Raw genomic sequence first — 23,724 nt, 5'->3', positions numbered from 1 at the left:
TAAGGTGTGTGTGTGTGTGTGTGTGTGTGTGAATGAAATGGATTTTGTGTTTAGACTTGTGTTCTATTTCCACTACAGTCCATTATGTATATGTGAATATTCCAAAATCCAAAACAAATTTAAAATACTTCTGGTCCCAAGCATTGTAGATAAGGGACACTCAACCTGTATATGTCTCTTTTCCACTGATTTAAACATATTTGGGGTAATTTCTGAAATGTCTACTTGTATATATAGACATGGTGCCCATTCTACTATGAGTTTCAGGTAGGACACCCCATTGCACAATTCATATCCTTGTCAGGCAGAAGGGTCTACTGTTGGGGACCCAGGCTTTCTGGAATCAGCTGGATCTCAAATATCCAGTTCTGAACAAAGATCCCTCAGATTGAGTATACATGTCTTTCTGGTCTTGTAGGGAGCAACCGTGTGCCTCAAATAGCTTTCAATAGAGGGCAGAAAAGGGTGGTGGCAGCATTATCACTTCTCTTTTTCTTGTCAGCAGAGGAAGAAGTGTAATACTTCTGATCTTGGGATGTTCAAAATGGGTAATTCACTTTGGAACTAAATCTAGCATGTATTTCTTACTCCTAACTTTGGGAAATATTGTATTTAGCTGCTCATGGTAGCACCTCCAACTAGAGGAAGATGGCTTTTTACCAGCTAAATTTTTGCTGTGAGGGCGGTCTAGAGAACCAGATAATACTATATAATTTAGTTTCATTTGACCTTGTAAAAAGGTCACACAAAATTGCCATGTTTTTTCTTTATTTACATTCTTTCCTGCTTAACTCTGAGACCTTGACACTCACATAATTCTAAAAATGGATCCTTTATGTTTTCAGCATGATGACTAGTTTGTTTCATTGATCTAGAATCTTGCATATTATCAATCTGAAACCTGATCACCTAATAAAGACAAATTAATTTAGTTTGCAGTTTCCATTTTGAGACTATATGTAGGTCCAGCCTAAGCTTCTGAAACTAATAAAAACAGAAATACAAATGGGTACTAAATATGTCATGTCTCCTTTCCCATTTGATTAGTCCCAATCAAGGAACCATAATTTGAACTACTTTCTCCCTATTTTCTAATCAAAATATTTATTCTCACTTGGTGATTGCTAGATGTTACTGGATAGATCAGAATAAATTGCCACATATATCCAAAATGTTTACACTTGTCTTAAACAAAAAGGCTTTATTTTCAAAGTCAAATGACCACAAGAGTTTTTAAAAAATATTTACGCCCTACAAATTCTAGAGTGTTGAGGTCAAATGAGGGGGAACAGGATTTTCATTTTACTAGATTTAACATGAGCCAAGTTTCTCTCTGCTTCTGTGTAGGCTGAATGAAAACCATGTTCTCCCAACTTTTTGTGTTATACATGTTGCTGAAATATGACAGATGAAACCATGAAATTAATTTTGCACTACATTTAATAAATGGAATAATGACCAACAGCTATTCTCTCTACTAAAAAACATTAAAACATTTCCTAATTACAACCGATATTATCATGTTTCAGAAGTTATGCAGGACCAGAGCTGATTTGTTCTTGAATTGGAAACCACCAGGGAATGCTAGGGATCTCCATAGATGACTAAGAAAAAAAAATCAATCTGAAAATCTAGGGAACTACTGCCAGTCAAAATTGACAGCACGGTATTATATGGAGCAATGGTCTGACTCAGTATAAGACAACTGTTCCATCATCATCATCATCATCATCATCATCATTTGAAACACAACAGGATGAGTCCACAGCAGACACTCTGCTGGCTGTTGAATTGGATCACACGTCGGACACTTCTCAAGTGTCTAGGACTATGTGATGCATCGGCGAATAATGCGTGAAGATCCGAGTAAGGTGGCCTTCTGCAGCTGGCAGATGGTAATTTTGTCAGCACCAATTGTATTTAAGTACAGGCCAAGGTCTTTAGGCACTGCACCCAGTGTGCCGATCACCACTGGGACCACCTTGACTGGCTTGTGCAGTTTGATCTTTAAATCCTCATATTGTGTCAGCTTTTCCAGTTGTTTCTCTGCAATCCTGCTGTCACCTGGGATTGCGACATCGATGATCCATAATTTGTTTTTTTAACATGATTGTGATATCAGGAGTATTATGCTCCAAAGCTCTGACTGTCTGAATCCGGAAGTCCCAGAGGAGTTTGGCGTGTTCATTCTCTGTAACTCTTTCCGGCTTCTTTGTTGCAGGCAGAAGGTATTTGTGGCACAAGTTCCAATGAATCATCTGAGCAACGGTGTTACGCCTCTGCTTGTAGTTTGTCTGTGCGATCTTCTTGCAGCAGCTGAGGATATGATCTATTGTTTCATCTGCTTATCCTGCTTTTATCCTGCTTTTCTCCATGGGACTCAAAACAGCGAGCATGGTTAAAATAATAGAAATTACATGACACAAAAGCAAAATAAAACTGATAAACAATAACACAATTACATAAACCATAATTCTATGTTCCTAAGCACCTTGTGTCCTTTAAAGAAGCTTCATGTTCTTTCATATATATACGTTAACTGTACTTCTCTATACAGGTGAGGATTTGAAACTCCTAGACTGGGCCATTGCAAGTTATTTTCCTCCCTTAAGAAAAAGACAAGGTGTCACTCCCTCGTCAGCATGTCATGCACAGAAGTGAAGTGGATTATCAGTTGATATATAGAGAGAGAGGGGAGGGGGAGGGAGAGAGAGAGAAGTACATATTGAGAGAGAGTCACTGGTGAGGGGATAGTATCCTCCAGCATTTGGGGGGGGGGGTAAATTAGAAGGTGCAGGATAAATTACATTACATGTGCCAAACTCAAAGACCACAAGCTGAATCTGGCCAGCCATGGCACTTTATGCTGCCCTCCAGATGCTGGACTCCTGTATTCCTCATCATTAGACATTATGAACATAAATGATGGGAACAGGAATGCAGTAGCATCTGGAAGTTTGTTCTGTTTAATCAGAATAGTGAGGTTCAAATTTGGACATGATGTTTGACTTTTAAAAGTCCTTTAACCTTTTCCCAACCTCGGAGCCATAAGTGTTGCTGGGTTGCAATTCCCACTAACCCTAGCCTGCATGGCATATAATCAAAAGTGAAGAGAGTTTTCATTCAATATCATCTTGGGATCTAAATTGGGTAAAAACTAAAGAGCAGCAACCACTATGTAAAAAAGATTTGTAGTCAGTTCTCTGTATCCATGGATTCTCCATCCATGGATTCAATGGTCCTTTGAAGGCAACCTTAAGGCTGATATGGCTCCCGATGGAAATGAGTTTAACACCCCTGAATTACATAGACAGTTGTGTTTTCCACTGAGGAGATGGACTGGAGGACTCAAGAAGAATGGTTTGCAATGCTGCCTCACAGTTAGTTCGCTTTGACTAAAACTAGGGATAGCCAGCTACAGTGTGTCTCAACCTTCCTAATGTTGCGATCCCTTAATATAGTTCCTCATTGTGGTGGCCCCAACCATAAAATTATTTTCATTGCTATTTCATAACTGTAATTTTGCTACTGTTATGAATCGTAATATAAATATCTGATATGCAGGATGGATTTTCATTCAATGGACCAAAATTGGCACATATACCCGGTACACCCAAATTTGAATGCTGATGGCGTTGGGGGGGGGGGGGGGTTGATTTTGTCATTTGGGGGTTGTAATTACTGGGATTTATAGTTATTCTGCAATCAAAGAGCATTCTGAATACCAGTGATTGAATTGAACCAAACTTGGCACACAAAACTCCCATGCCCAACAAAACACTGAAAGGGCTTGGTGGGCATTGATCTTGAGTTTTGGAGTTGTAGTTCACCTACATCCAGAGAGCACTGTGGACTCAAACAATGTTGAATCTAGACCAAACTTTGCACAGAAACTAAATATGCCCAAATGTGAACACTGGTGTATTTTGGGAAAAATAGACCATGACATTTGGGAGTTGTAGTTGCTGGGATTTGTATTTCACCTACAATCAAAGAGCATTCTGAACCCCACCAATGATAGAATTGGTCCAAACTTCTCACATAGAACCCCCATGACTAACAGAAAATACTGTGTTTTCTGATGGTCTTTAGTGATCCCTCTGACACCCCCTCGCGACCCCCCCCAGGGGTCCCGACCCCCAGTTTGCGAAACACTGATGCAGATGGTAATATACTGGCTAACACTTCTGACTGCATGAGAACAGGGTTAAGAGAACTCCTAAGAAAGCACTCTTCTTGTTTTCTTTTGCCTCTGCCGCCAAATTGTTCTTTTCCTGCTCTTTGAGGGCTGGCATCTTTTTTTCTTTCCCACTCACAGATAAAGAGAGTCATTGACCTATTTATACATCTTGCTGCTCTCAAAGCAATCTGGAAGCAGGAGGAGAGAGCATGTGAGGCCACTGCTAGAACAAAATCAGGTGTCCATAGATTCTCCTTTCTTCCAATAAGCAGAAGAAGAGAAAACAAGAAGCTGTTGGGTGGCTGTAGAAAAATGTTTGAATTGTTTCACCTACATGCTGTCAGACCGGGGGATAAAATTTCAGAGTAGCTTTCTCTGCTCAGTTTGGCCCAAATGACAAAACCACTTACCAATTAGCCTTGAAGTCCAATAAGAGAGTTGTTCATAGGGAGAATGGACCTGATTTCATACAAAATACACATTCACATACTGTTACATACTCACATACTTGGAGTACATACACTCACATACTTGGAGAAGACAATTATGCCGGGGGAAATGGAAGGAAAAGGGAAGAGGGGCTGACCAAGGACAAGATGGATGGATGGCATCCTTGAAGTGACTGCCTTGACCTTGAAGGAGCTGGGGGTGGTGACGGCCGACAGGGAGCTCTGGCGTGGGCTGGTTCATGAGGTCACAAAGAGTCGGAAGGGACTGAACGAATAAACAACAACAATACTGTTACCAGTAAGCAAAATAATCAGGCTGTTCTTTCTCTTCTTCCTCTACTTCTTTCATAATTTTATCTTTTTGTTCATTCTCTTATATTCTCCCACTCAGCTTACCTTCAAGCAGTTCGACCTCTTACCAAGTTTCCATGTCTTTCTTATTATTATGTATTTTAGCATTCTTTGAACTTTCGAAAACCCTCTGCTTCCCTATGAGGCCACAGAGATCCTTTTCCTTTCTGTTTCTTTATGAATCCACAGGATTATCTTCTCTCCTAAGTTTTTAATAGTCTTTCTCACTCACTTTTCCTTTTCAAAACTTATTTTTCCAGTAACCTTATGTGAGAGTGGGTCTTTAATGTGATCCAGAGCTCTGGCATTAAAACTTATCAATTCTAAAACTCTTTGTAGGAACAGCAATACCCCCAAATGGTTGTACTTCTATTTGGTGCGGAGTTATTTCACTGCAATGGTAAAACAACTTGAGTTCTGGCCTCAAGTTCATTAACTGAACACTCACTGGAAAGAAGGGAGAAGGATGTTGTAGCAACATGGTATGATATGCTAACCAAAGCTCTGACTACCATGCTCAAGTCTCTGCCCTCTGTCCAAGATGGAATCAGTAAAATTAGCTAACTTCACGTTTTATAAAAACTTACCTCCTTCCCCATTCAAAAAGTGTGTATATTAGATTTAAGAATGTATGCAGTTCTGGTTACTGTTCTGCATGAAGCCAATGGTATTACTGTAACACTGTTCACCAAATCTGCTCAAAGGACTCTGCAGCAACAGCATCATCTAGTGTTTAGAACGCTTCCAGCATATGTTGTCAAAGGCTTTCGTGGCTGGAATCATGGGGTTGCTGTGAGTTTTTCTGGGCTGTATGAAAAACCATGTTTCAGAAGGATTCTCTCCTGACCCACATCTATGGCAGGCATCCCCAGAGATTGAGGGATCTGTTGGAAACTTACTTACTTAGGCGATCCCTTGTTATCTGAGTAACATTGTCCTCCAAGGTCAGTGTACTGGTGGTGGGTACTTTGGTGACTGTGGAGCCCTATTTTTGACTTGCATGTTCTCCTGCAGTAAGGGCATTGGTTTCCAGGTGGAAGGTGGTCCCGGTCGGGGTTGGCTTGATGCATCTTCCTCTTGGCATGTTTCTCTCTTTCATCCTCCATTTGTGCCTTTTCAAATTCTACAGCACTGCTGGTCACAGCTGACCTCCAGCTGGAGCGCTCAAGGGCCAGGGCTTCCCAGTTCTCGGTGTCTATGCCAGTTTTTAAGGTTGGCTTTGAGGCCATCTTTAAATCTCTTTTCCTGTCCACTAACATTCCGTTTTCCATTCTTGAGTTCAGAGTAGAGCAACTGCTTTGGGAGACGGTGGTTGGGCATCCGGTCACCTACATAGGCATCGCCAGTACACCGATCTTGGAAGACAATCCTACACGGACAAGGGATCGCCTAAGATATTCTGGGTTATGTGGCTGTGTGGAAGGGCGCTAACAGTCCTGCCACGTTAATGTATCAGTTGCATTGTTACCACATTGATCATACTTTTTTTTTGTAGTGTCAGGAGCAACTTGAGAAACTACAAGGCGCTTCTGGTGTGAGATAATTAGCCATCTGCAAGGACGTTGCCCAGAGGATGCCTGGATGTTTAGATGTTTTACCATCTTTGTGGGAGGCTTCTCTCGTGTCCCTGCAATGGGGAGCTGGAGCTGATAGAGGGAGCTCATCCACGCTCTCCCCGGATTCGAACCTGTGACCTGTTGGTCTTCAGTCCTGCTGGCACAGGGGTTTAACCCATTGCTCCACCAGAGGCTCCTATTGAACATACTGAGAAGCCTTTGCGTCTAGGTGTGAGTCGGCAGAGAAAACTACGATTCCCAGAAGGCCATGCGCGAATGGACCTGCGCAGAAGAGCAGCGCATGCGCCTTGGCTTACGGCAGGACAGGGAAGGACCCGCTGTGACCTACAGGAGGAGAACATGGCGGCGTCCGTGGGGCTCGCTCAGAAGGTAACGAAGGAGGGCCTTCCTGCCAGTCTCTCCTGTGGCTTCTGGGGCCCAGGATAGCGCGGCGGGGCTTCGGGGCTGGAAAAAGGGCCGGGGATGGCTAAGCCAAGGGGCAAATCCATGGCTGGTAGGATTTCTGGGGCTGCTTCTCTAGGCCCGGCCTTGAGGCGGAGGTCTCTCTCTTCTGGTAGCAAAGGCAGCTCCTTAGGCTTCTTCCTTTCCCGGCAGGTCTTAAAGCAGGCATCCTCAAACTGCGGCCCTCCAGCTGTGTGGGCCTCCAACTCCCAGAAGCCCTAACGAGCTTGTTCAAAAGGAGATTCCACCTGAACATCAGGAAGAACTGTGAGAGCCGTTCAGCAGTGGAACTCTCTGCCCCGGAGTGTGGTGGAGGCTCCTTCTTTGGAAGCTTTTAAACAGAGGCTGGATGACCATCTGTCGGGGTGCTTTGAATGCAATTTTCCTGCTTCTTGGCAGGGGGTTGGACTGGATGGCCCATGAGGTCTCTTCCAACTCTATGATTCTATTATTATTATTATTATTATTATTCTATTATTATTCTAATTGCCAGGAGTTCTGGGAGTTGAAGGCCCAAACAGCCGGAGGGCCGCAGTTTGAGGGTGCCTGGCTTAGTCTTATCCAGATTTAGGCTCTTTGCCTCTTTAATTCAGGGCCGTTTAAGCCCTTGTCAGTGAAAAGAACAGTGGCAGATATATTCGAGATTAGCAAAATGAATTTGTAATGTATTCAAGGGTGAATCTACAGCGTAGAGTTAACGCAGTTTGACACCGCTTTAACTGCCACGGCTCAATGCTATGGAATCCCTGGATCTGTCAGACTACAACTCCCATGATTCCATCGCATTGACAGGGTTGTTGTTATAATTTTATGTGACTTGTTTTATATTTTTGCACCGTTTTTATTTTTTATTTATTTATGTACGTCATTTCTATCCCACCCATATCAACCCAAAGGCAACTCATGGCGGCGTACAAATCAGCAACAATTAGATGCCATATATAAAAATACATACATCGGTTAAAAGCAAAAAAAAAAAATCACATCACAATACATTTAAAAACCATAAAAGCAATAAACAATAAAAATTATTAAAACAATGTCTTCTTGTTCAATTCCTCAACCGCTCCATCGTCTTAGCCATTCTTAGTTCATATTCCAATTTGAGTTTATGTGGTCATGTTGAAGTTCCAAACACTTGCTCAAAGAGCCAGGTTTTCACTCTTCTTCAAAAGGTCAGGAGGGAGGGGCCCAATCTAATATTGCCAGGAAGGGAGTTCCATAACCGGGAGGCCACCACAGAGAAGGTCCTGTCTCTCGTCCCCGCCAGACGTGCCAGTGAAGCAGGCGGGATCGAGAGCAGGGCCTCCTCAGACAATCTCAAGCTCCTGGAAGGTTCATAGGGAGAGATGCATTCAGATAGATAAACTGTTGTTTTTTTTGCCTGTTGTATGTTATATGTGCACCCTGGAGTGCCTTGTAAGCCACCCAGAGTCCCTTCAGGGAGATGGTGGTGGGATATAAATAAAGATGATGATGATAATTAGATATACAACAAGATTATTACACAACAAACAAGATCACTATGCTGGCTTTTGTATTGGATCCCATGTCGGACACTTCCCAAGTGTCTAGAACTATGTGATGTATTGGCGAATAATGCGAGTTGGGTAGCCTTTTGCAGCTGACAGATGATAATTTTGTCAGCACTGAATGTTTTCAAGTGCTTTCCAAGGTCTTTAGGCACTCCACCCAGTGTGCCGATCACCACTGGGACCATCTTTACTGTTTTTTTTAATTATTATTATTATTTTACTGACACAAAAACAAAGTATGTCACAGCAAACAAGATCTATATGCTGGATTTCATATCACAAAATCACAAGTCGAACACTTCCCAAGCATCTAGGACTGTGTGATGTATTTTTGAATGATGTGTGCAGATCCAAGTAAGGTGGCCTTTTGCAGTTGACAGATCATGATTTTGTCAATATTTATTATTTCCAAATGCCGGCTGAGATCTTTTGGCATTGCACCCAGTGTGCCAATGACCACTGGGACCACCTGCAATGGTTTATGCCAGAGTCTTTGCAATTATTATTATTATTATTACTACTACTACTACTATTACTACACTGTAGAATTAACAGTTTGTTACCACTTTAACTGCCATGGCTCAGTGCTGTGTAATGATGGGAGTTGTAGTTTAACAGATCCAGTGGATCTTTGTAGCCTGCCTATAAGGTGTGCTGCTGCCCCAGAAGACTTTCTGGAGAGATAATTCACCTTTCTTACTGGAAAAGGGAATTACTGGAAACCAAAGAAGTAACATTTGTAGGGCACATTTGACTTCAGGACTGTAATTTGTCCTCAGATAGCATGATTCCAAGATGTAATCCCTATTTATTTTGCTATTGAATTGTACTTACATTAGTTGAAAATAGTAAGATTTAAGGGTTGAACATAAAAGTCAGTAGAAATCCATGATTAGAAACAACACTTTCAAAACTGATTGACTAGTTCGGTGATATTTGCTTTAAGTATTTTTCTCTATATTTTTTAAAAAGTCTTTCTTTTGTAGGTACGCCACTTCAGTACCTCTTTGGTTAGGCCAGCATCAAAACTGGTGCAGGTAAGTTTGATTAACATTTAATTGTGCTGATTGTATGCACTAATGTTAAGGCTGCATTCATTTTCTCACCTTGGAATAAGCTGCTTTCAGTTGGACAGCACCTGTTTTTTACTATACCTGTACTGGACTACACTGTAATCCAATTTAAACTGAACAAGAAAGTATATGGCCCAATGAATTTATAAATCTTCACAGATATTTAAAAAAATTCTGTTGCAGGGATTTGTAATTTAAATGGTATCTCATTGGATTTAGTGGGGTGCCTTACTCTGCAGTGTGCTTTGGTAGTTTTTGTAAATTATCTAGAGCCGTCCTTGCCTTGTTAATTAATGTTGGTATCTTTTGGTTCTGTGTTTTTTTGTGCAGCCCCCAATTCAAGTGTATGGATTGGAAGGACGATATGCCACTGCACTTTACTCAGCTGCTTCTAAGCAGAAGAAGTTGGAAAATGTAGAAAAGGAGCTGACTCGGGTGTTGGTAATAATAAGATTTTGTATCACTTTATTGCATGCCTCTTAATCTTTCTCAAAGAATACTAGTGCTAGTTTATGAACGATTTTGGGGCCACATTTTTTCCCTCTCCTGCCCTTGTCTTCATAGGCGTCATTTAAGCTGCAGTTTAAACTGTATAGTCAGTGTAAACTCATATGCAATTCAGTGTAGTTAAACACTGTGGTTTGAAACTGCATTATATGGTAGTGTAGAGGGGCCATAACGGAGGTAAAATAATTTCTTATGTCATTAATTAGAAATTTTGAATAATAAAGCTTATGCTACCAACCTCTTTCTCTTGGTTACTCTCAAACATGCTGAAAGATCCCTTTGCAGACTAACACAGATACGTCTTTCATTGTTTTTGCTTTGTGCCTTGACCTATAATGAGGTTTTCTTGAAAAGGCTTGTCTTTGCCTGAGGCTGAGAGAGTGTGACTTGCCCAATGCTACCCAAAGTGTTTCCATGCCTGACTTGGAATTTGAACCCTGGCCTCCAGAATCGTAATCCAACACTCAAACCACTACAACACTCTGGCACTAATTTCCTATATCTGTGGTTTATTATACTTCGTATGAAATTTAAAAAAAACATAACATTCTTAACTCCAGGTGAGGACTTTTTGTACAACGGGAAACAAAAGTAAGTTCTGAGTCACTTCCTATTTTTAAAGTAATATCTCAAATGGAGCGTGGGAACAAAAGCATGGCAGAAATATGCCCCATACTTCCTAAAGAATATTCAAGGACATTTGGGGGCAAAAAATATTCCCTTTTTTGTAAAGAATTACAGTAGGATGATGCAACCCTCCAAAGGCTTCCTGCGGACATTATGGATCCCTAACAGTTGCCCTTCCCTGATCCAAAGGATACCCTAAGGATTGTTCTACAGTTGCACATGTTCAGAATTTGAAATGAAAAACAAGCTTCCTGTGAAATCTCACTTTGGGATAAAATGCTTTGCAATTGGCCCTCTATACTCTGGAGGGTCAATTGCATAGCATTCTATCCCAATATAGAATATTCTATACATACTCTGTATCCACAGATTCAGCCATCTACAACTTCAAAACATATTTTTTTTAAAATCCAAGAAAAAAAACAAACCTTTATTTTGACATTTTATAGAAGGGGCATCATTTCATTGTGTCACTGAATATTAATATTATGTGCAACATGTTTATTTATACCTGGATTTTTCTCTCTACAACAGATACTCAAATAGCTTACAAGAAAAGCAATGCAATGTAATTTAAAAGCTAAAATATGCAAACATTAAAATAACATTAAATGTTAATGGCATTAAAACAAATAATTAAAATCCTTTACACTGATTAAAATGTATTCAGAGCTAAAACCACAGCATCCCCTGGCAGTCTTAAAAGCTCCCTTCTTTAAAAAGCCTGCCTGAATAAAAGGGGGTTAACCTTTAGCCTGAATATAATGGGACTTGAGCATCTCCAGATTTTGGTATCAATGGGGGCTCCTGGAACCAAACCTCAGAGGATGCCTAAAGCTCACCTTTTGTTTTCATCCTTATTCATGACAGTAGGAGTGTGTTCTTGGGTGTTATTACAACTTTGAGAATGCTAACTGCTCTAGTTTCAGGGTATTTTTGCTTTAAAGAACATTCCCATTCTTCATTTCCTCATTATGTACTGAGGGCTGCGTAATTTGCTTAAGGCTAGTGCACTTTTATGGGCTTCTTGTGCAGTCAAATGGTTACAGGCTCCTAAGAGGGTAGAAATGGCCTGGTTGATCAAGTTCAAATCCTCCATTCTAAAAAATGGGATTTCATACATCTGCATTGCTAAATTATATATAACTATAACTTTATTCTTGTATCCCGCCATCATCTCCCCGAAGGCACATGGGGCACAGAGTGCCTAGAAACAGAACATAAAATAAACACATTATAAAATACAATAAGTAAAATACATACGCATATAAAACACCAACTAAAACCCACTAAAACTGTGCTCATCAACCATTATTATTCTATTGTGGATTAAAAATGGGCTGTTAAGATCACTTCAGGAATGTTATCTCCTAAATTTATTATCAGATGCAGTAACCATGCTGTGAATTTGTGCGACTGACTGAGCCTGCAGTTGTTGTTGTTTATTCGTTCAGTCACTTCCGACTTTTCGTGACCTTACGGCCCAGCCCACGCCAGAGCGCTTTGTCAGCCATGGCCACCCCCAGCTCTTTCAAGTCAATCTAGTCACTTCAAGGATGCCATCCATCCATCTTGCCCTTGGTCGGCCCCTCTTCCTTTTCCCTTCTATTTTCCCCAGCATCATTGTCTTCTCCAAACTTTCCTGTCTTCTCATTATGTGGCCAAAATACTTCATCTTTGACGTACTGCAGACCTAATACATTTTTATGGATATGACCCCACAGATGGTGCAACTTATATCTTCATCAATGTGCATAAGATCTGAGGTGTTAGTACTCTGGATATCAATATTTTGTAACTTACTTACAAAAACTCTTATATCATTAAAACTACCCTTTGTGAAATCTAAGTACTGAAAGGCCTTGTCATTAATGAATATTTATAATATAGTTTAAAAAGCAAATATGTAATATTTTTGTAGCGACTGAACAAGTTATTTCATAGTGACTGAATTGATGGGAAGCTGATCTGATTTTAATAAAGTGGTACTTTTTACAATTCTAGACGCTAATGAAGGACCCCAAATTATCTGCTGTTGTTATGAATCCTCACGTAAAAGGTTCAGTAAAACAAAAGACTGTTAATGATGTTCTGCTGAAAGAGAAGGTATCTCCTATCACTGTCAATTTTTTCAGTAAGTATCAGTCTTTGTTGCTGGGTAGAATAATAGGATTGGGCTCTGAAAATAGAATAATGAACAGTAATCCCACATACTGTAAATGTAAGTTATCAGTTTTCCATTATATCTTTAAAACAGTTTGAGTGAATTCATCCATTAATTCCTTCCTTCCTTCCCTCCTTCCCTCCCTCCCTCCCTCCCTCTTTCCTTTCTTCCAAGATGTCCTTGCTGAAAATGGTCGCCTGAGCTACACTCCAAGTGTAATCTCTGCGTTTGGTAGGATCATGAGTGCACATCGCGGAGAGGTCTTGTGCTCTGTGACAACTGCTCAGGTAAGCCCCTGGCATATACGCTGTAAGACTCTTTCCTTATTATTGAGTTGTCATAAACTGTTATAGTGTATAAAGGGAAAGATCATTACATCTATGTTTGCTAGCACATAGAATAGTACAACAGGTTATTTTATTTGCAGCATTTGTGCTAGAAAGAGCTTTTGCACTTATTGTTGGCCTAACCAAACACGCTTATATTTGTGGAGTACCAAATACATCTGAACAAATTTTACAGGAATCGGGAGAAACGAGCTGAGTATATGCATTCTCTTGCTTAAAAAAATGCAATTTTCCAAGCCCTGTACCTAATGATTTGATATATTTTGATAGTTTCAATCTCTACATAATATTTTACTCCTAGCTAACAATTTGCTGCCACCTATAACTCATTTTTCAATTTTTTGGGGATATGGTACCTTTTGGAAACAAACTCCACATTTATCTATAGAAACGGTCTACAAATCCATTATTTTTTCCTATTCACTTTCCCTTTCCTCTTAATTTTAGGCAGGACAGTGTTCGTTGCTTTGAGATATGACAAATCTTATTTCTTGTATAGTAATTTAACACTACTGGTTTGAGTGATATTCTCATGAATTCATTAAAAAAATCCTGTTCTAGGCACTCTTTTGAGGCTTTACATTTTAATTAAAATTCTAGATCTTATGCTTATTGCTCTCCCGTCTTAGTAACATAGTTACCAATGCTTTATGAATCTAAAACTCGTTTTCTTATGAGGGATGTGAGAGATTACATTGGTTGCACATCATCCATCTAATAAATTGTGAATGTTAATCTATATTACTGAAACAACAAGGCACCAACACAATGTTTTGAAAGATACCACATTTCCATCCTACTTGACATTAAATTTGGGAATCGTTGATTTCTAAAATGTTTTCTAATCTTCCTTGATATTTTAGGCCTTGGATGAAGCCAGTATTACTGAGTTGAAAACAACTCTGAATGGCTTTCTAGCTAAGGGAGAAGTACTGAAGCTGGAAACAAAGGTACGAATACAGTTAGGTGTATATTGTCCATATAGCAGATACATTTCCTCATAAATTGAAAATAAATCAGAAGAAACATGTTACATTGGGATTTACGGTCTATCTAACAGTCTACAAGTCAGAGTTTTAAAAAGTTTACAATTCCACAATGAATAGGTTTGTGTTCTGGTATCATCCTTAGCTGGAGGTACAAAGTGATCACAAAGAGAAAGAATCGTAGTGAAGGAGATCACATTGATACCCAACTGACAGACAAGAGAGCAAGGATGTGAGAGTAGAATGCCTGCCTGCTTTATCAATTCAAGATCCTACTTCTGACATTTCTTCTGATGTCTGGAACATGTTTTTTAAAACTGAAATAAAGCCATAAGTAACAACAGGAACCTTTTTCTGGCATAGTAATTTTTGTAATGAATGTTTCAGAACAAAACAGATTTACAAAAGTGGTTCTGTAGAAATAGACTTGTTTCATAGCCATGTAATTATTTCTGTTTTACAGTATTGATTTATCAACCAAATGCAAGCATTATAGTTTAATTTTTTAGTCTAATTTGCTTCTCTGTTATAATATAGAGGTAATCCATTGTTCCTAGTAATTGGTGTAATAAAGACTCCTGTCTATTTTTTCTAGACTGACTCATCTATCTTAGGAGGAATGATTGTCAGCATTGGTGATAAATACATTGACATGTCTACAAAGACCAAGATTCAAAAGCTGTCCAAGATCATGAAAGAGACTATCTAGTGATCATCCAGAGAATTATTTTTCATGAAAACCTATTCAACTCTCTTATGGAAATAATAAAAATAGCTCTCCTTCAACTGATGGTGGTAGTACTTTGATTTGGTGCCTAAATATTGATCTGTCTTGTGTACTCAAAGCTTCGTTAAGAGATGCCCCAATTCAGATACATTTTACAGGCATGATTTTTTCATAATGCATACATTTGATGTTTATTATTATTATTATTATTATTATTATTATTATTATTATTATCACCTTCATTTTCATCATATTTATTTTTATCCACATTTAACCTGAGACTGGGATTCAAGGTAGAATATACATTTAAAAGATTTAAGAGTTTACAGTTCATAACATCCAAAAAATAATTCATAAAATCAAATTAAATCATTAACCATATTAAAAGCATATGCTTTAAAAAGTGTTTTTAAAGTTAAACAAGACAACTCTTACAGCCTTTTCCTTTAAAAATCCCCCATTTTTGAAAGCTTGTCTAAATAAAAAAGTCTTTGCCTTCAGAAAGTCAGGAGAGGACCATTCTAGGCACATTGGAGGGGGAGGGGGCGGATTCAAAAGCCTAGAGCAGGCATGGGCAAACTTTGGCTGTTGGGAATTGTGGGAGTTGAAGTCCAAAACACCTGGGGGGCCAAAGTTTGCCCATGCCTGCTCTAGAGGCAGCTGCTGAAAAGATCCTCTCTTTATGTTTCCACCAACTCTATCTGCCAAAGTGGTGTCACTGGGAGCACATCTCTCCTGTGGATATCAGGGTCTGGGCAGGTTCATATAGAAAGATGTAGTATGTCATATAGCTTGGACCTGAGGTGTTTATTCTTTGCAGGTCATAAACAGCACCTGAATGTGCCCAGAAAAAGAATGTCAGTAGAGCTCTTTAGCAGTGTTTAGTGATCCCTGTAACCTGCACCAGTTAAGATCTAGCTGCAGCTCATACCAATAGGCTTTTCTAAATACTCCAAGGGCAGCTTGTTGTAGAGCACATTGAAGTAATCCAAACAGGATGTGAAACGTGGACTGTCTACAGATGTCACACGCAACTCCTGGAAAGATTCCATCAGCGCTGCGTCTGAAAAATCCTGCAAATCTCTTGGGAAGACAGGCAGACAAATGTCAGCATGCTGGAAGAAGCAAAGACCACAGCACTGAAGCGGTGGTCCTCCACCATCAACTCCGCTGAACTGGCCATGTCTGAAAGCTCGTTCACCGTCTCCCAAAGCAGTTACTCTACTCTGAATCCAAGAACGGAAAACGGGATGTTGGAGGACAGGAAAAGAGATTGAAAGATGGGCTTAAGGCCAACCTCAAAACTGTGGCATAGACACTCAGAACTGGGACGCCCTAGCCCTTGAGCACTCTTAACTGGAGGTCAGCTGTGACCAGCAGTGCTGCAGAATTTGAAGAGGCACGAATGGAGGGCGAAAGGGAGAAGCATGCCAAGAGGAAGGTACGTCAAGCTAACCCTGACCGGGACCGCCTTCCATCTGGAAACCGATGTCCTCACTGCAGGAGAACATGCGGATCAAGAATAGGGCTCCACAGCCACCTACGGACCCACTGCCAAGACACTACATCTGGAAGACCATCATCCTTGAGCTATGAGGGATCGCCTAAGAGAGAGAGAAAGAAGAACAACCAGATGTGTCACTGGCCACACCGGGCATCTCTAGGAATGGGTTCAGTTGGTGCACAAAGCCTTAAGTGCAAAAGCACTGCTGGCTACCACAGAAAGCAAGAACTTCAGGTTCAAGACTGAGTCCAGGAATGTATCCATACTACAAAACCTTCAGAAATAGCGTAACCCCAGCTAGCAGTCTCCATCCCTTTCACCTTCTGATGGACCAAAACTATCTGTTTTGTTTGGATTGAACTTCAGTTTGTCCTCATCCAACCCATTATTGATGCCAGATCTGGTTAAGAACAAAAAACATATTCCTTGGATGTAAATGTGAAAGAGAAACAGTGATGCATGTTGTCAGCATACTACACTGGTGGCACCAAACCCCACACTTCTATACCCTCTCTCTCAGTAGTTGTTAAATAGCACGAGGGCCTCCACACATCAAAAGCCAAGATGTGAAACCAGAATCCTCCAACATCCCTCCAGGAAGGAACAGGGCCTCTAAAGCTGCCTCCAAGTCCCATCCCAGCAACCCGGAAACCATGGTTGATGTAAAGGTGCTGAGAAGTCCAATATGGAAAACGTAGGTCATGTGTCAAGGCAACAAAATGTATAGCTGTCCCACAACCAGGTCTGAAGCCAGACTGACATGGATCAAGATAATATGTTTTACCCAGGAATCGAGTACTATTAATGGCAAAACTGGAAAAGATTCTTGTATTGGGGCTTCATTCTTGGTTGTGTCAACTGTTTGTGAGGAGAAAGCTTTCATAAAACTGACTTAGTGACTTTTTTACCAGTACTTACAGAATGCTGGTGTAAAATCTTTTACTTTGCACTGCACAATACTGGAAGACAAAGCGGGTTATGTTGCTCCCCATTAAGGAGAGGGTTTGCTATTTTTCCCCTGGGAAATAGTTTTAAGCATGAGTATTTTAACTTACCTTGGCATAAATGAGGTTTGTAAAAGCAAATATTATACGTACAGATTGGATTCAAATGACCCAAACTATGCTGTAGATTTCAGGGTTTGGGCATTTTATGAGCACACAATATTAGAAGTACTTTACCATGGGCAGTAGCCAAGAGACTTGCTGTGAAAGAACAGAGGGAGGCATATTTGTCTTGGACTCTGCTCAGCATTCAAGGCCAAGCGAGCAGCCTGAAACAGAGAAGCCAGGAGACAAGACTGTGCCTTAACAGAAAACCTGGAGATGCCTCTTCTAGTCATAATAGTAGATATTGTGCTGGCAAATCTTTAAAAAAGACAAAAAAGTGGCTAATCTAAAATGAAAGTGAGCCAGATAGTAACATTTATGGTCAATGTGATCATGTTTTGTTATTGGTACTCTGATTACATATATAGTAAAATAATTATTTTTTTTTCTAGGTCTGGTTCTGGTTCAAAACATTTGTAGCATTTCAACATCTCAGTAGAGACACGTGTGCAACATGCTGGGGATGCCTGCCATAGATACAGGTGAAAGGTCAGGAAAGAATGCTTCTGGAACATGGCCATACAGCCTGAAAAACCTATAACAACCCAGTGATTCCGGCCATAAAAGCCTTCGACAATACATGCTAAAATAATTTAGAATTTATTTTAAACAGGTGTTTATTGAATTTGAGCTTGCCCATAATATTGTACTACAAATCCCATAAGTGCCCTAGTTTTGTCTCAAAAGGCTGCCTGATTCCACCTCCACAATTATCTCTCAATAATCGTCAGAATTAATATGCTGCCATCAAAATCAATAAGCTATTTTAACTGCCAGGAAAAGAATGCCCATCACAGAACAGACTAATTGTTAAAGAATGAAGTCATATGACGAAAAATGTGAAAGATGGTCTACAGCAGGGGTGAGCAACAGATGGTTACCCAAGAGAGGAGATATGATAGCCATGTATAAATATGTGAGAGGAAGTCACAGGGAGGAGGGAGCAGGCTTGTTTTCTGCTTCCTTGCAGACTAGTTCACGGAACAATGGCTTCAAACTACAAGAGAGGAGATTCCATCTGAACATGAGGAAGAACTTCCTGACTGTGAGAGCCGTTCAGCAGTGGAACTCTCTGACCTGGAGTGTGGTGGAGGCTCCTTCTTTGAAAGCTTTTAAACAGAGGCTGGATGGCCATCTATCAGGGGTGATTTGAATGCAATATTCCTGCTTCTTGGCAGGGGGTTGGACTGGATGGCCCATGAGGTCTCTTCCAACTCTTTGATTCTGATTCTTCCCTTGGCACAAACATAAAATCCAGCAACTAATGAAGCGCCATACATCTAGATGAAAGAGCACTATGTTTTTGGAACATGATTACTCAGGAGAGCTCCGGTCTGCATTTTATCTTCGTGCTTTACCTATTTATACCATCAGGAGTATATTAAATGGAACTTAGGGTGATTGATATTACAATTAGAAAACTATTAGAATCATAGATTCATTGAGTTGGAAGAGACCTTGTGGGACATCCAGTCCAACCCCCTGCCAAGAAGCAGGAAAATCACATTCAAAGTACCCCTGACAGATGGCCATCCAGCCGATTTAAAAGCCTCCAAAGGAGCCTCCACCACACTCCCTAGGCAGAGAGTTCCACTGCTGAACAGCTCTCAGAGTTAGGAAATTCTTACTAATGTTCGTGTGGAATCTCCTTTCCTGTATTTTGAAGACATTGTTCCGTGTGCTAGTCCCCAGGGTAGCAGAAAACAAGCCTGCTCCTTCCTCTCTATGACTTCCCCTCACATATTTATACATGGCCCTCATCATGTCTCATCTCAGCCTTCTTTTCTGCAGGATAAACATGCCCAGGTTTTTAAGCCACTCCTCATAGGGCTTGTTCTCCAGATCCTTTGAGTCACCCTTCCAGGTTGTCAACATCTCCCTTAAATTGCAGTGCCCAGAATTGGACACAGTATTCCAGGTGTGGTCTGACCAAGGACAGAATAGAGGAGTAGCATGATTATGTGAGAAAGACTGGAACTGGAACACATCTTTTTAAAATGGTGGCTTAAAAATAGGTAGAATAACTTAGAACTGTGACAAAGTAATTATATTATTAAGCCCTTTATTGAAGGAGAGCCTATGGAGGGTCTCATTTCATTCTTCATCAAGGTCTTGGCCTCCCGACTTTTCCAAAAACACAAGTAATTTGTTTTTATTTGAGGGCATGCAGTTCTCTCTATCTCCTTCTCCCCCACAGTCCAGTGATAAGGGCTCCTTTATCATTATGTCTGAATGACCAAAAGCACCACAACACTCAGCTTAGATGAAGCTCTTAAGTAAAATTAGGACAGCCAAAGAAAGTTTGGAATGATGACATTTAATATTTTTTCACCACTAAAGGATTTATTATTATTTTCTTCTTCTACCACAACAATGTTATTTTCATATACATTATATTTCATAAAATGTACTGATATGGAAAAAGGAAAGCATGGGTTTAGTTCTATTTACATATTTTAATTCAAACTTTTTTGTAACAACACTGAAAAATAGAAACAAAAGGTTTTTTTAAATTGTGTTTTCAACCAGTCAGTGGTAAACAACATCATGCCTGTTAAGTTAAGCTTCCTCTAAAACTTGGGCAGTTGAAATTTATAACTAAAGCATGTTTCTCTGTTCAAAAAAATACACAAGTATGTAACTTCTGATACAAAATTCTACACTGTCTTCAATAAATAAATAATAAAGCAATTCTTAAAAGTATGAAATGTAAACGTTTTTGTCCCTCCAACATACAGGATTTTTAAAAAATAATTGCTGAAAATAATACAGTGGTCTCCTTGGGATTAATAGTACACAGACACTTTCAAGCACAGTTCACATTTATCACCAGACCTTACCTACCTATCAAGTATAAAGCTATCCTAATTTCCTAATGGAAATAATAAAGATTTGCTGTGCTAGAGAACACCATCTCCACAGGAAACATGGAAACCGATATCAAAACAACATGCAAAAAACAGTAGAGCCTACATCTCACAAGAACACTGACATGCTAACAGACCAGTCAACACCTTCCATTCTGAAAGCTGTTACAAAAATACCCATTTACGCATGATCCTTGGGTAACGAACTGAAGGACTGGAAACACAACGTGGATGAATGCCCTCGGTACCAAAATGAAGATGCTCCTAAATTGTTGTCGTTAGCCTCGTACCTTGTTCAGCAAAGAGTGTACGTTTATGATTCAAGTGATTTGAGAGGACTTTGCTGAATCAAGTTTTTTTTTTAAAAAAATGTGGGTTGATGTAGGAGTGAATCCGCAAAACAACAATAACTGTCTTTTAACACGGATTGCTCACTGTGGAAATCTGATCAACGGCTAATGTTGAAATGGACAATTTGCAATGAAGCACGTTTGCAGTTAAAAATAATTGATGAGCTACAGTATGCTGCCACCCTGACTTCAAAACTATGGTGTCAATTTTTTTAGGCACAGTGCAATTTAATAAATTACTTCCTTTTGACTGCTTGTCTTACTAGAGCTTTCTCGAGTACCTGTTTTCTCATCAATGTTGGTTCATCTTCCCCAGCCTTTCACAATATAGCAGCAATTTACTAGTTCTGTTTCAGTGGTACAGTATAGAAACACAGGATCTCTCAACCCTTTTTAAAAAATGTGATTGATTGTGGTTTACGACATAGCTGAAACACAGCTCTAAAAAAACACTGGTGTGTGCATACACAGTTTGGGGTAAGGATACCCCCAATGTAAATAACCAACATCTGGTCCCCATTCCAGTCTTGCCCTTTAAGCAGGGGATTGAACTACTAGGTCCTAGACCTGGAATTCAACCCTCCATCCACACAACATTGGCTTACTTCTAAGAAATGTCTTGGAAAAGCAATCTTCAGCCTCAATTCTTGAAAGCATTCCAGTCTACAGGCAATTGTCATAGAGACGTCAAATTGGAAATATTCTATTCTACTCTCTTTTCATTTATTTTTTGAAAACAGGTTCAAATATTATCACAAACTTCCTAAAAGAAATCCAAATATCTTACATGGCAAGAATGCATTGATGTTATTATAGGTATTTTCTATATAAATATATTCACATTATTTTTATACAACACTCTGTGGGGCAATAGGCACATTTCTAGGGGAAATGTATAGAAATCTGCAGAGATATGGCAGCAACACCCTTTTTCCGTTGACACTTTTTGTTGCGGCAACCAGAGAAAGTGCAGTGTTTTTGACCTCTTTGTCAAAAGAGCAGGCTACGATTCCTGTCACTCTAGAAATCCTGGAAATGACAGACCAATTTCCACATAAAATAAAACAAGTGATATTTTAGAAGTTGGTACTCCTCCCCGCAACCTCGGAATTCAATTTTCTGGAAGTATTTGCTAGATACAAAGGGTTCTGTGGGTGTGTTAAATCTCTTTCCATGTGGAGGACCTTTTTTCATATAAAAGGACTTCAGGATCTCTACAGACAGATTTTGTAAACGCCTATTGCAGTCATTTCAGCCGAGAGAAGCACCTTCTTTTCAAGGTTCATCAAACAGCTGCAGATCCAGCCGGACAACTATCTCTCCTGTTGGGACTTCATGCAGGAGAAGACACTTTGTAACTGGTCCCTTTGACCCTTGGTCTTTCTTAATATCTGCTACACGGATTTCTGTCCGGCCCAAGAAGTCTGAAACACACAAAACACAAGCCACAATTGGAAATGAGAGGTTTCCTCAATAAAGATCCATTTCCGGCAAGACAGGAGTTCAGAAAACAACAGACAGAACTGTAAACAGAACTAGAAAACTCTCTCATGAGTACAGTAGTGTATAGCCCGTCAGTGGAGCTTCCTTTAATTCCATTTTTATTTCACTAGATGTAGCGTTCCTGAGCACAGCAGCTGCATACTTCCAATGTTGGGACAGAAATCTGGTTTCACATAAACATGAGAATTGAGGACAGGATCCAAGGAACTCTGTGCAATCATGCAGCATTTCCTTTTCTAGCTAAAGCTCCTTTACCACATTAATGTTGCTTTGGAAGATTCTGGATGTTCATCAGTGTTTTTATAGCACATATGAGAGACTTTAGTGAGAATGAAATGGAAAAATTCCAGTGCAGCCCTTTGAATCTTAGACTTTGTTAAAGGTAAAGGTTTCCCCTGACATTAAGTCAAGTTCTGTCCGACTCAGGGGAAGGCAGGCGAGGGGGGGGGTGCTCATTTCAATTTCTAAGCTAAAGAGCTGGTGTTGTCCACCTTCAAGGTCATGTGGCCAGCATGACTGCATGGAGCGAGCTTCCTGCAGAAGTGGTACCTATTGATCTATTCACATTTGCATGTTTTCAAATGGTTAGATTGGCAGAAGCTGGGGCTAACAGCGCGAGTTCGCCCACTCCCTGGATTCAAACCACCAACCTTTCGGTCAGCAAGTTCAGCAGCTCTGTGGTTTAACCCGCTGTGCCATCACGGGAGCCTAGACTCTGTTAAAACAATATAATACCAATGGCAACATGTTTATAGGAGTTGTGTGTGTATGAGCTTTCATGTCACCAGTTGACTTATGATGACCCCATGAATTTATAGAGTTTTCCTAAGCAAGAAATATTCAAATGTGGTTTTGCCAGTTCTCTTCTCTGAAATATAGCCTATAACATCTAGCATTCATTGGTGGTCTCCCATCAAAGTAATAACCAGGGTTGATTCTGCTTAACTTACAAGCTCAAACAGGATCGGAAAGTGAATGTATGCTTCACATACTCATCGGCTCACACAGAAAGAAAAATCCCAGAAGGAAGAGTTGCCACCTACCATCAGGGGAGAACTGGTCCCTTTCAAACACTGTTATGCAGAGCACATCCTGTTCTAAATCTTTGATAAAGAACTGGCAGTTAGAGTTCCACTTGGGGTTGAGAGTGTCCTGTATAGTCTTGGTAATATGACACTGAGAGCCCATTGTCACTTCACAATATGGATTACTTTTCCCTAAAAGGAGAAGGCAGACAGAAGCAGAGCCATGATCAAATATTGCGTGCATGGATTTTCTAATTTGCCTCCAGGACTTTCACAAGCGTTTTGGACGAGCCAATTGAGTGTATCCCACCATTCGATTAATAATATTTTTTAGTAGGCATCTCTAGGAGGTGCTGGGGTTTTGTTTTTTGGGGGGCACGTTTTTATCAAAACAGAAAGGAA

At 40.1% G+C, this 23,724-nt stretch overlaps 2 protein-coding genes across 3 annotated transcripts in view; one reads left to right on the top strand and one right to left on the bottom strand.

Annotated features, from left to right (window-relative positions):
- Positions 1–6,797: 6,797 nt before the first annotated feature.
- On the top strand, positions 6,798–15,023 carry ATP5PO (ATP synthase peripheral stalk subunit OSCP). The gene is made up of 7 exons (XM_060770377.2): positions 6,798–6,926; positions 9,520–9,570; positions 9,937–10,047; positions 12,745–12,874; positions 13,079–13,191; positions 14,115–14,201; positions 14,833–15,023. The coding sequence occupies exons 1-7, from the start codon at positions 6,813–6,815 to the stop codon at positions 14,944–14,946; spliced, it is 720 nt and encodes a 239-aa protein (XP_060626360.2). The 5' UTR covers positions 6,798–6,812; the 3' UTR covers positions 14,947–15,023.
- A 4,855-nt stretch (positions 15,024–19,878) lies between these two features.
- ITSN1 (intersectin 1) overlaps positions 19,879–23,724 on the bottom strand; it is a 100,151-nt gene continuing 96,305 nt past the window's right edge. For both annotated transcript variants that reach the window (XM_060770378.2, XM_060770379.2), the window contains exons 38-39: positions 23,341–23,514; positions 19,879–22,218 (exon numbers count right to left, since the gene is read on the bottom strand). In XM_060770378.2, the coding sequence (XP_060626361.2) occupies positions 22,070–22,218; positions 23,341–23,514 (323 nt within the window). In that variant the 3' untranslated portion in view covers positions 19,879–22,069. The remainder of the gene's footprint in view (positions 22,219–23,340; positions 23,515–23,724) is intronic.

This window comes from Anolis sagrei, chromosome 3, assembly GCF_037176765.1.
Source record: "Anolis sagrei isolate rAnoSag1 chromosome 3, rAnoSag1.mat, whole genome shotgun sequence".
Lineage (NCBI taxonomy): Eukaryota > Metazoa > Chordata > Lepidosauria > Squamata > Dactyloidae > Anolis > Anolis sagrei.
This window is presented reverse-complemented; position numbering and strand designations above follow the sequence as displayed.